The sequence below is a fragment of the Sorex araneus genome, chromosome 3 (assembly GCF_027595985.1).
Source record: "Sorex araneus isolate mSorAra2 chromosome 3, mSorAra2.pri, whole genome shotgun sequence".
NCBI classification, from domain to species: Eukaryota; Metazoa; Chordata; class Mammalia; order Eulipotyphla; family Soricidae; genus Sorex; species Sorex araneus.
In genome coordinates this window covers 104,057,540-104,069,523 of record NC_073304.1, presented here as the reverse complement: position 1 = coordinate 104,069,523, position 11,984 = coordinate 104,057,540, and the positions used below count along the sequence as shown (strand labels likewise).

The 11,984-nt window shown below is 59.8% G+C and overlaps 1 protein-coding gene across 1 annotated transcript; it reads left to right on the top strand.

The window, feature by feature from the left end:
• Positions 1-956: 956 nt before the first annotated feature.
• On the top strand, positions 957-9,677 carry PPIB (peptidylprolyl isomerase B). Its single transcript, XM_004611703.2, has 5 exons — positions 957-1,140; positions 1,585-1,698; positions 5,619-5,712; positions 8,830-9,014; positions 9,333-9,677. Exons 1-5 carry the CDS (start codon positions 1,006-1,008, stop codon positions 9,453-9,455), a joined length of 651 nt encoding a protein of 216 aa, XP_004611760.2. The 5' UTR covers positions 957-1,005; the 3' UTR covers positions 9,456-9,677.
• Positions 9,678-11,984: the final 2,307 nt, after the last annotated feature.

Here is an 11,984-nt window from a genome sequence, read left to right as displayed (position 1 = left end):
AGCTGTAGGTGTGAACCTGTGAAATCCTGCTGTGAGGGTTTCTGTACAAAGAGATAACAGGGCGAGCTCTAAGGCTGACTGCAGGAGAGACTGGCCCATCCTGCACCCCAAGGTCTCCCTGCTGTAGGAGCGACCCCGACGCGGAACACAGCCCAACCCACTCTCAGTGCACATATTATAAAACGCACGTACTTAACCTGCGTGCATCTGTATACAACACACATGGAGGCGAGCTGCAGACTTCACAGTCAAGTCCATGGAAAACAGGTTTAAGGGACCGGCCTCACAGGGGGGACCGGGACTGAGTCGGGACGTGGGTGCCAGTAAGTTTGCACGACCTGCGGGAGTTGTGTAAAGTCCTATCTGGGGTAAACACACACGTGTCCCGACGTTTTGAAAGCTGCAATGCCCAAAGCCCACCTCAGTGGTCATTTATGCTTGAGTCGCTCCATACTACTAGTTTGTTCAGCATCTTTCTTGTTTAACTTGGAGGCCGCGGCCGCCCGCACTAATGGATCACACCAGGGCGGGGACTGAGCGCGCGCCGGTGGCGCCGCTGCCGCCGCGCATTCCCGGGGCTCGGTCCCGGCCGGCACCCGCCGGAGGCCGCGCCGCCCCCGAGCCAGCGCCTCCCAGGTCTGACGGTGTCCAGCCGCGGCGCGCGCCTCCGTGCGGCACTTCCGCAGTGGCAACCCCTCGCCCCAGCCTCACTGCCGTGGGCGTGTCTAGTAGTGGGCGTGGCTAGAGGCGCGAGCCAATGAGGCCGCAGCAACGTGGCGGCCGCGCGCGAGCCCGCGTCTCCGCCCGCCGCGCCGGCGCCGGGCCCCGCCCCCGCGGGACTCTACTACCCGGAGCCGGCCGTGGGGGGGGCCCGCGGCGCCTGCGAGCGCCGAGCCGGGCCGGGGCCCCGCGTCCCCCCCCGCGCCCGCGCCCGTGGCCGCGCCGGGCCGCGCCGCCGCTCCCCACGTCTTCCGACCGCGCCGCGCCCGCGCCCCTCGCCCGTGGATGCTGCGCCTGTCCGGCCGGAACATGAAGGTGCTCTTCGTCGCCGCGCTCGTCGTGGGCTCCGTCTTCTTCCTGCTGCTGCCGGGACCCTCCGCGGCCGACGAGAAGAAGAAGGGGCCCAAAGTCACCGTCAAGGTACCGCCCGCGCCCCGACCCGCGGCGCCTCCCGGGCGGCCCGGACCCCGCGGAACCCTCCCCGAGCCCCCGGACCCCTCCCGCCGCCGCCGTGCAGGGCCCGGCGAGTGCAGTCTACACTCGCTGCAACGGGCCCGCCCCGGAGCGAGCGGCGACCTGTGATACTCGCTTTGCGCGTGTCAGACCCTGGGCTCGGCCCGGAACCAGGAAACAAAACCCCAAACCGCGGCGAGTTCAGGTCCGCCTCCTTGGGATGTGTTTTATAGAGCAGGTAGTGGACTCGGGGCCCGCGGACAGTGCCGTTCAGGAGGGCTGAGCTGCGTGACCTCCCCAGAGCCGTCCAGCCCTCCCTGCCCCAACCTGCCCATTTTCTCCCTGCCCCTCCCCCTTCTCAGGCCCTTTCTAGCAAGACCCCTGCTCAGTGCCAGGCACCCCTGTCCCCAGGTGTACTTCGACCTGCGCGTGGGCGATGAAGACATTGGCCGGGTGGTCATCGGTCTCTTCGGGAAGACTGTGCCCAAGACAGTGGATAATTTCGTGGCTTTAGCCACGGGAGAGGTAAGTGGCCATCAGAGATGAGCGGCGGTCAGCTCAAGCGGGGGAAGCTCTTGGACCAAGGCCTGGACCATGTGTGCGGAGCCCACAGATTTCCCTGGACGCCTTCCTCTCCCCTCCCCCCTCCCCTCCCCCTTCCTGTCCCCTCTCCTCCCCTCCTCACCCCTCCACCCTGCTCAGCTCTCCTCTCCTGTCCTCTCTCCCCTCTCCCCTCCCTCCTTTTATCTCCACTCTTCTCTCTTCTTTTTTTTTGCTTTTTGGGTCACACCTGGTGATGCACAGGGGTTACTCCTGGCTCTGCACTCAGGAATTACCCCTGGCCGTGCTCAGGGGACCATATGGGATGCTGGGATTTGAACCCGGGTCGGCCGCGTGCAAGGCAAACGCCCTACCTGCTGTGCTATCTCTCCAGCCCCTCTTCTCTCTTCTTTTTGCTTTCCCAATCCCTGTTCAGCCAAGTGCAAGTCAAGCGCCTACCACTGTGCTCTCTCTTCGGCTTCCACCTTTCATCTTTAAGAGAATGTACTGACCAAAGGAAAGATATCTGTGGAGGGCTCGAGAGATGGTACAGGGCTCTGTCACTCGCCTGGTATGCAGCATGCTGGGCATCACATCGCTGCAGGGTTCCTCGAGCACCAAAAGATGTGGGTCCTCTGTCCCCCATAAACACTCCTGTAAGAAAACACTTGGGGCTGGAGCTCAGCAGAGAGGAGAGGGCATTTGCCTTCCATCCAGCCAACCCAGACTCAGTCTCTGGCTCAATTCCATATGGTCCCCAGAGCCCATCAGGAGTGACTCCTGAGCACAGAAACAGGAGTAAACCCTGGTCACTGCCAGGTGTGGCCCCAGAACCAGGAAGAGAAAAACAGGGGCTGGAGCCTGCAGGTGGGGCAGCTCCTTATTACAGCAGGCAGGGCGCTTCCTTGCATGTGGCCAACCCCATTCAGTTCCCAGCAACCCATATGGTTTTCCAAACCCCATCTGAAGTCAGCCTTGTGCACCTCCTCCGCCCCCCAACCCCCTGCAAAGAAAATAGCACTATAGCACTGTTGTCCCCGTTCTTCATCAATTTGCTCAAATGGGCATCAGTAACATCTCCATTGTGAGACTTGTTACTGTTTTTGGCATATTGAATATGCCACAGGTAGCTTGCCAGGCTCTGCCATGCGGGTGAGATACTCTCGGTAGCTTGCCAGGCTCTCTGAGAGGAACAGAGAAATAGAACCCGGGTGTGCTGCGTGCAAGGCAAATGCCCTACCGCTGTGCTATCCCTCCAGTCCTAAAAAATAAGATGGAAAAAAACTAGAGTGAACACCAGTGCTCACGTTCTTTTTTGAGAGCATGAGACCTCCACGTTTGCTGAGAGGTCTGAGGGCCAGCAGTGTCCGTCTGAGGTTTGCGCCCAGAGGAGAGATGCCCACCGCTCAGCCCAGTGTCCCTGGGATCGAACTTGCACATGTAGGACATCTGCATATGCTACTGTCCTTTGTTGCCATCTCCCCTGCCCCACATACACACACATCACAGTTTATTCCTTTTTGGTTTTGAGCCATACCCAGTGGGCTCAAGTCTTACCCTCCTGGCCCTGAGCTCTGGGGTCACTCCTGTCACTCCTGGCAGAGCTCAGGGAACCATATGTGGTGCCATGGATTGAACCCAGGTCAGCTGCATGCATGACAAGCACCTTCCCTACAGTACTATCTCTCTGCCCGAGAACTTAACTCTTTATCTTGGTGATTGAGGAGGTCTATAAGGTGTTTGGGCCACTCCTGGCAGGGCTCAGGGATCACTCTGGCTTTGCGCTGAGGAGCACTGTTCATGGTGCTCAGGGGACCATATGGGGTGCTGGGTATCAAATCTGGGTCACGTTAGTGCAAGATGAATGCCCTGCCCGCTGTGCTGTTGCTCGGCCTCCACGAATCCATCACTCCAGGTGGGGGTTGGGGAGCCACATGTGGCACTAAGCATTTGAACCTGAGTCGTCCATATGAAGGGCATGTGCCCTGCTCACTAGGCTATCTTCCTGACTCCCATGAATGCTCTCTTAAAAGAGCCAGAGGCCCAGAGTGCCCTAGGCACTAAGAACGTCTGAGCACCCTGTATAGGAGTCTGTTTCAAGTTCCTATTGGGGCTGCAGGTCACCCTCATCTAGGGAGGGGTTGCCCCTGAACTGGCCACATTCTGTTTTGTGGGGCTGGAGGTGGGAGAGGGGAGTTTGGGGGCCATACCAGCTCTGCCCAAGGGCTGTTCTTTGTATTGCCCCCTAGTCTGGCTTGGACCCTCTGTGATGCGGGGGAGTGAACCAGGGTTGGCCCTGTCCAAGGCAGGCATTACCTATATAATGTCCCTCTGACCTGTTTCTGGCCCCATTTTGGGATCACGTGTAAATCCCCACTTGGGCCGTGTAAGCTCTTCGCTTGGGGATTACACAGGAGACGATGTTCACGGGCTCTCCGGGGGGCCCTCTCTCACTACCCACTTGTGGTGCTCTTGAGCCGCTTCTTCATCCGGGACGGCGGTTGCCTTGGATGAACAAAGGAAGAACGAGGGCCAAGATGGTTGCTGACTGATTAGTTGCCATTTATTCAGTCTCTGGTCTCTCCCAGCTCTCTCCAACCCTCTCTCTAACTCGCTCTCCAACTCTCTCCGTGATTCCTCTCCAAGTCTCCCCAGCCACTCTTACCCTCAGCTTGCAGTCTTCTCTCTAACTCAGTGTCTCGCAGTCTCCTGTCCTCTTCTGTCTCTGTTTCTGTCTCTGTTTCAGTCTTCTCTCCTTCAGTTCCCTCTTCTCCCCGCAGCTGCGCTTTTCTCTCCTCTCACCACGCCTCCCCTCGGGAAGCATAATCAAAAGTGCTTTTCCAGTCTTCCCAACCACTTGGAGCCCTTGAGGGCAAAACAGCCCTTAAGTGTGTTTCTCCTCTCCTTAGACCTGCAACTTGATTAACATCTTTAATTCTCCTTCCTAATATATACTATTCTGTGTGGACACAGTAAAGGACACTTTTAGGCTTATAGGGTGAGTCTCCTGGGGACATGTCACCACAGACTCAGGCTACAGTGCTCAGGCCAGATTAATAGTTCCTAACCCCAGCAGGGTTCAAATCTAGTTAATACTTTTGGATCATGACAGAATTTGCCCATGACCGAGCTCTTAACTTAGAGTAAGCATTAGGGCACTTTGGCCAGGCCCATTTTGATGCCAGGATAGCTCATAGCTCACCGCATGCCCTGGGTCCATCCAATCCCCATCAGGACTCTGTTTTCAGGAATCTAGGAAGTAAGGGAAACTGAGGCTTAAGTCGAGAGAGCAGATTTCCAGGAGGTATATTATCTGGAGTCAATCAACTCCCAAGCCACAGGCTTGTCTTTAACTGTCTTCCTGTATCCATACAAAGAGCAGTTGCTCTGAAATAACTAACCACACGAAGGATATTAAGGAGAAGAGAAAGACAATATTTACAAGACACAGTCTGATCAGGAGACAAAGGTAATTGACAGGTTGGGGGACGATTAACAAACACAAGCTCCCAGTGGCCAGGGAGGAAGGGCAAACGAACATTATCCTATAGGGCCATTCTTTTGGTTTGTTGCTTGGGGGCCAAACTTTGCAATGCTCAGTACTTACTCCTGGCTCTGCATTCAGGGATCACTCCTGGAGGGCTCTGGGACCATGTGGGTGCTGGGGGTCAACCCTAGGTGGGCTGCCTGCGCGACCCTCACTCTGCCCTGTGCTGTGGCTCTGTCCTGCCTTTCTTGCATCTGTTCGTGTTGACACTGCATGTTGGGTGAAGACGGAGGTGAGCACAGGGCATAGCTGGCAGCGGCTGGGGTCTTTGAGAAGCCCAGTGTGGTGTGTGTGTGCCTGTCCCCGCAGCCAGTGCTGCCTCCTCACCTGCCCTTTGTTCCCCCTTTTTTCTTTCTAGAAAGGATTTGGCTACAAAAACAGCAAGTTCCACCGTGTGATCAAAGACTTCATGATCCAGGGTGGAGACTTCACCCGGGGCGACGGCACTGGAGGTAATGCTGGCAGAGGGCAGGCGTGTGGAGGGGTGAGACGCCCCCGGCCCGCAGCTGCAGCAGTCCGGAGGGGCAGGCGGCCAGCGTTGGCGAGTCTGGCCTTACCGGCCTAACCACAGACTGCTGGACCAGTCTGCACCCAGGGTGGCCTGTCTCGGATGCTCCAGGGACGGGGCCGACTGAGGGTCAGAGCGCCAGAGGGGACCGCTTTCCCCAGCTGTACTCTCTCTGCCCTAGAACTTACTTTCGGGGTGGGGTGACAGGGAAGGGGTGTGGGTCCACACCCAGCAGTGCTCAGGGATCACTCCTGGCGGTGTTTTGGAGACCATATATGGGTGCTGGTATCATACCTGAGTCAGACTTGTGCACGACACGTGCCCTGCGGGCTGTGCTCTCACTCTGGCACCGCAAACCCATGGCTCCTGGTGGGGCCCAGGGGACCGTATGTGGAGCTGGGGATCCGAACCCGAGTCGGCCACATGCAGTACAAGGGCCCCGCCCACTGGACTCTCCTCCTCGGCCCGGTCCCAGGGCCCTGTCTGACCTCCACGGCTCTGGCACCCTCGGGACAGGGATGCGGGGATGCACAGTTACGCTCCACCAAGAGCTTGAGGACTCCCAGCTGCCCCCTTCCGGTCTGGACATGGCGGGCCGACTCAGGTGCCTGCTGAGGGCACAGCGGCCCTGGCACAGCAGATCCGTTTCCTCCCAGCCCCAGAGACTCAGATGGGCCCCAAGGAGATATTTAAGGTTCAGACCCATAATTTGTTTGGTTTAGGGCCCCACCTGGTGGGGTTACTCCTGTCTCTGCATTCGGAGATCAGTCCGGGGACCATGTGGGGTGCTGGGACTGAACCCGGACTAACTGAGCCCAAGGCAAGCGCCCTCCCCGCTCTGTCCCTCCAGCCTGTTTGCTGGTTTTTCATCCTCCTTGGAAGCCCCGGGGGTCTCTGGACGGTTGCACTTAGGCCAGTGCAGAGGGTGGACAAGTCCCGTATCTAAGGAGCTTGAGGACTGGACCCAGCGCCTCCGAGGCAAGTCCTCTGATCTCACTCACTGTCCAGGACAGTGCTCGGAGCTGTGGGGTGGGGGAGTCGGTCAGGTGCCTGCAGGGCACGCCTCAGGCCGAGGCAGGGAGAGGGATGAGCCGGCCTGGCTGGGGACTTGTGGGCAAAGGAGAGGCAAGGTCAAGATGTGAGCTCAGGTGGAGCCTAATGGACTGTCACCCACGGGAGGCCCTGGGATTGCCCCCCCCCACCCGTTCCTCTGAGTTCCCACCACCATCCCCCAAACGAAGAGCCGGACTTGGGGGCCTGGAAATGGAGCACCCGGGAACAGGACCAGGGGCTTGTCCTCCTGAGCGACATTCCGAAGTCCTAGTGGGTGTCCTGGGTGATGGCGGGGCTGGACCAGTTTGTGAGGAGCCCAGAGAGGGTCTCATGGGGAGAAGCCTAGATTCCAGAGCCAGGCCCCAGGGTGTGGAGTCCCCGCTGTGCCGTTTTCCAGCTCACAGGGTTGGTGTGTGACGCTTGCTGTAGCCCCAGCCCACTGTCTGTGCCAGTGAGAGCAGTGCCTCAGCCCCAGCAGAGAGACATGGAGTGTGTGGAGGTCACAGTGTGGAGTCATGGACCCAAGAGTCAGTGGGGTATGCAGGCTCTCACTGGCACGGAACCAACCTCAGTTTGAGTCCTGGGACTGTGTTGTCCTCTGGCAGCTCCTGAGCACTGAGGTGTGACCCCAAGACCCTCTAAAAGAGGGAGTAAGAAGGGGTCTGGGCAATAATACAGCAGGCACAGCATTAGCCTTGCAGGCAGCCAGCCCAGGTTCGCTCCCTGGCATCCCTGAGCACCACCAGGACTGATTCCAGAGTACAGATCTAGGAGTGACCCCTGAGCATCCCTGGATGTGAACCGAAGGGGGGAGGCAGGAGGGAGGAAGAAATCTTTTTGTTAAAAATGAAATGAGAATTAGCGCCTGGGGAGTTCGCTAATTGTGCTGCCCCGAGCCCAGCAGAAATTGAGCCCATTTTGGGGAAGGCTTGCACACAGGCATAGGTTGGGGCTGACTCAGGAACAGCTGAGAGTGGAATCCTCCTTTGCTCAAACTTAGAGGTTTCTGAGTAGGGGCTTCTGGACTCTGGGTGGGCCTGGCCTGTATCTGCCTCAGCTTCCCCATCTGTAGAAAGCTTCTCTTGCAAGTGTGCTGCGGTGGGTGGTGGAGACTCTGGTCTGTCTGGCACCCGCTCTGCACACGCCAGGGTGTGGGAAGGAAAATGGGAGTAGCATGGGCGCTGCGCTCCAGGCCCTCATGACAGGCTCACCTGTGAGTGCTCAGGACATACTCCTGGTACTGTACTCAGGAATCACTCCTGGTGGGTTTGGGGGACCATGTGGGGTGTTGGGGATCGAACTCTGGTCAGCTGCATGCAAGGAAGCGCCTTCCCCGCTGGACTGTCTCTTCTGCCCTCCACCTTTCGCTTTCTGCTCATTCTTAGGTAAAAGGCACTTGGCTTTCTGGGGCCCACGTAACAGCCCCTAACCTGCCCCCTGCCCCTCTCCAGTGCTCTCCTTCTGCTTAGGGGAGGGACAGTGTGTGGTGCTGGGGATTCAGACTGGGCTCAGCAGGTGCAAGTACCCACGTGAGCCTTCCGTAGAAGCCATCACAGTTCTGCCATCAGAGAGGCTGTTCATAAACTCAGGCTTCCAGAATGAGTTTATGATTTACGGTCAGGAGAGATTTCATTTTTTTAAACTGTTATTTCGCGCTGTGATTTACAGTACTGGTCTTGGGGGAGTCTTGCACGAGCATTGAGCACCGGGCCCTTCCCTACTACTGTTTCCCTCCACCACTGTCCAGGGTCCCACAGATGTTTGACTTGTGTCCTTACGCACTGGGCTGTGTGAGAGCTTCCAGGGCACCGAGGGATGGCCGGAGGCAAAGTTCAAGCAGCCTTTGCCCAGGGTCGCGTCCATGAGCGCTTTGATGTCCAGACCAGAGGGCAGAGGGGACAGAGGTGTGTGTGGGCCTCATGCCCCGCCTGGCTGGCTGAGGACGGCGCAGACCGAGGACCTGGCTTTTGCTCCTCCGGGAACCAAGCTCCCCGATCTCTCTTCCCAGGTAAGAGCATCTATGGCGAACGCTTCCCTGATGAGAACTTCAAGCTGAAGCACTACGGGCCTGGCTGGGTGAGCATGGCCAACGCGGGCAAAGACACCAACGGCTCCCAGTTCTTCATCACGACGGTCAAGACCGCCTGGCTCGATGGCAAGCACGTGGTGTTCGGGAAGGTTATCGAGGGCATGGTGAGTTGAGGTGGGGGCGGCACTCGGGGCACTGTGGCCCCGGCAGTGCCAGAGTTGACCCCGCACAGCCAGCCCCGCACTCAGACCCGTGCAGGGTGGCAGAGCTGAGGGGTCGGGAAGAAGGAGCCAGCCTCTCGGTGCACCCCAACTTCTGAGTACCCCTGGGGCCTGTGTCCATCCCTGTGCAGCCCAGCCTGGCCTACGCCTGGGGGACCCTCCCGAAGGCTGAGGCCCACGGTGGCGCTGGGCCCAGGGGCCTCCAGCTCCCTGTGCTCAGGGTCTCCGGACCCCTCGCTCAGCTTCCGCTTCCCCTTCCAGGAGGTCGTGCGCAAGGTGGAGAGCACCAAGACAGACGGGCGGGACCGGCCCCTGAAGGACGTGACCATCGCCGACTGTGGCAAGATCGAGGTGGAGAAGCCATTTGCCATCGCCAAGGAATAGAGGTGCAGGGAGCACTTCCTGCGAGCACGTGTCTGCAGCCAGCAGGGTCCTTCCGAGGGCAGAGACTGCCTCTGCGCCATGTTTCACTAGGGGTTGCTGGTATCCAGGGAGCAGACCTCACCCACATCCCCACGCCCGGTCACCCACCCACCAGGCGCGGTTTTATAACATTCCTACAAATGCTGCCAAGTGCAAGTAATAAAAGGTGGGGTTTTTTTAAAACCCTGTGTGGGGGCTGGGTTCCTGGACCTGCAGTGCCCCTGCACTCCGACCCAGCCTGTCCCTGGGGGTTCAGCCTCCACTCTCTCCATTTGTCTCTTCAACGTCTAAACTGCCTCCAGCTGCAACTCACCCAGCTGCTTGGGGTGAAGGAGTAACCCCCACTTGAAGCAGTCGGACCCCCTCGAAGCAACCCTGTCACCTCACCCTGTCCCCAGTCCTGCACCAGGACCTGGGCTGCCGCTGATCTTGGCCCTTGGGGGCTAAACCCCAGGCCCAGACCTAGAGGACAGTGGCCCTGCCCTTGTCTGGGCTGCTAGGACAGGGGCATGTGACGGTGCTGACGGTGGCCTGTTTCCGGGGTCAGTGGCCGCGAGCTTCTGGCTGGCTGTCGGGCAGGCTGTCTTAGAGGCCCTGGAGAACGCCTCGGACCACCACGCTGGGCAGTGGCTCTGTGGGAGGGAACGACCGTGAGGGGCCCAGAGGCTGAGCCCCATGGGGTGAGGGCAGCTGGCCACCCTGGACAAAGCCTTGGCACTCAGCTCAGCTTGTGCTGCTGGGCTGCTGGGACCCAGAGACGGGGAAGCTGCGCCCATTCCCCACACGTGCTCTCGGGGGGACCCTCAAGCGGGCTCGGGACGCAGGAGCAGGGACCTGACACCCAGGGGAGCAGCGGGAGCTGACGGGAAGGCGGGCCGGAGCCATAGGACAGCGGGAAGGGCACCTGCCTTGCATGCATTGTCCTGCACCACGTATGGTCCCCCGTCCCTGCCAGGAGTGATTCCTGGGCACTGCCGAGTGTGGTGCCAACCCCTCCACAATGTAAGGCTCCCCCTCCTCCGTGCACCTGGACCCTAAAACACGACTCCTAGGGCAGGTACCCACTCACCTGAGTGGGGCTGCGGACATAGGGATCCAGGCCAAAGCCTAGCACAGGCGGATGGCACGGCTGTGCGCTAGGGAGGCAAGAGCCCATGAGTCATGGGGCAGAGGGTGGGGTCGGGCCTCCTGTTGCTGGACTCTGGGATGACCTAACCCGGACCCACCCAGGAAAGGGGGACAGGAAAGTGTTGTGGCCAGCAGGACATGCCTTCTCCCCAGATGGCCACCAGGGGGCAGCAGCAGACAGGCGCAGGTCACAGTGCCAGCTGTCACCAGGCAGAAACTTCCCCAGAGAGCCAAAAGGAGAAGCAATCAGCTCCTGGGGGTGGGGGGAGTGTCAAGAAAGGGGCAAGACTAAGTGGTGGAACCACCTGTAAGGGCTGCTGATTTATCGGGGACAGGTCAGGTCAGGGGAGCAGCTAACAGCCCCTAGCCTGCCACCCCCAAGACCTGGCCCCTCTGCCAAGCCACGGACCCAGAAGGCACTCACCCCCAGCTGCTGGTCTCGGGGTCTGCGGGGGACTGCAGAAGACCCAGGAATTGCAGAAGCTCCTTGGGCACTTCCCGGTTCAAGTAGAGGATGCCCTGGAGGACAGTCAGCAGCCAGCTGGGCCATTTCACACAGGGGCCTTCCAGAGCCCCTCAGAGCAGGAGGGGGTCCGTACCCAGCACAGGGCCAGGAGTAGCCCCTGGGCACAGCTGGGTGTGATCCCTCACCCTAAAGGATCAGGGTTTCCAGGACAAGAGCACTGAATCTGGCCCAGGGAGTTTGCACATCCTCCTCTGAGACTCTGACATGGGGACAGCCAAGCCTGTCCCATCCTGCCAAAGCAGTGCACGGGGCACCCAGACTGGAGAGAGGCAGCTGCCCCTGCCCCGCACCTGCCTGCCCCTCAGTCTCAGCAACTCGGGATTTTCAGGCCCATGTCACTCCAGCAAAGACGCTGGGGGCAGTGAGTGACTTGCCCCTCCCCATTCCCACGCCCTGCCCAGTGTCCCCCCTGCAGTGGCATCCCCCACAATACCTGGACGTCGGCCCCCAGGAAAATGCCCGCACTTGGATGTGGACCCCCAGGTACCCCCCGCACCTCCAGGCCCAGCCGCTGCTGCTCCAGCCCTCTGCTTCTCCAGCCAGGCAGGCGTTTGGAGGGAAAGTCAGGCACTTGGTACAGTTTCCTCTCTGCGAGGAGGTCCCCATCAGACACCCCTGCAGGTTCTAGGATAAAGGTTAGGTGGGGGCTGGCTGGGGGGCTGGCGGCCAGCAGCGGGGGCCATGGGGGCCATGGGCAGGGCGGGCTGGGACGCACCTGCTCCCTCCCCAAGCCTCAGGACCACAGGAGAGTGGGGGCCAGGCTGTCCCAGGGCTTCGGACCTGGAGCCAGTCGGGGTCCTAGGGCACCTCACCTGCCAAGTCGCTGTAGCGCCTCG

Excerpts from the sequence above, each read along its gene's own strand:
- PPIB (XM_004611703.2), top strand. The coding sequence starts at position 1,006 with ATGCTGCGCCTGTCCGGCCGGAACATGAAGGTGCTCTTCGTCGCCGCG. Across the intron at positions 1,699-5,618 it reads TGGCTTTAGCCACGGGAGAG|AAAGGATTTGGCTACAAAAA; the intron begins GTAAGTGGCCAT and ends TTTTCTTTCTAG. Across the intron at positions 5,713-8,829 it reads CCGGGGCGACGGCACTGGAG|GTAAGAGCATCTATGGCGAA; the intron begins GTAATGCTGGCA and ends CTCTCTTCCCAG.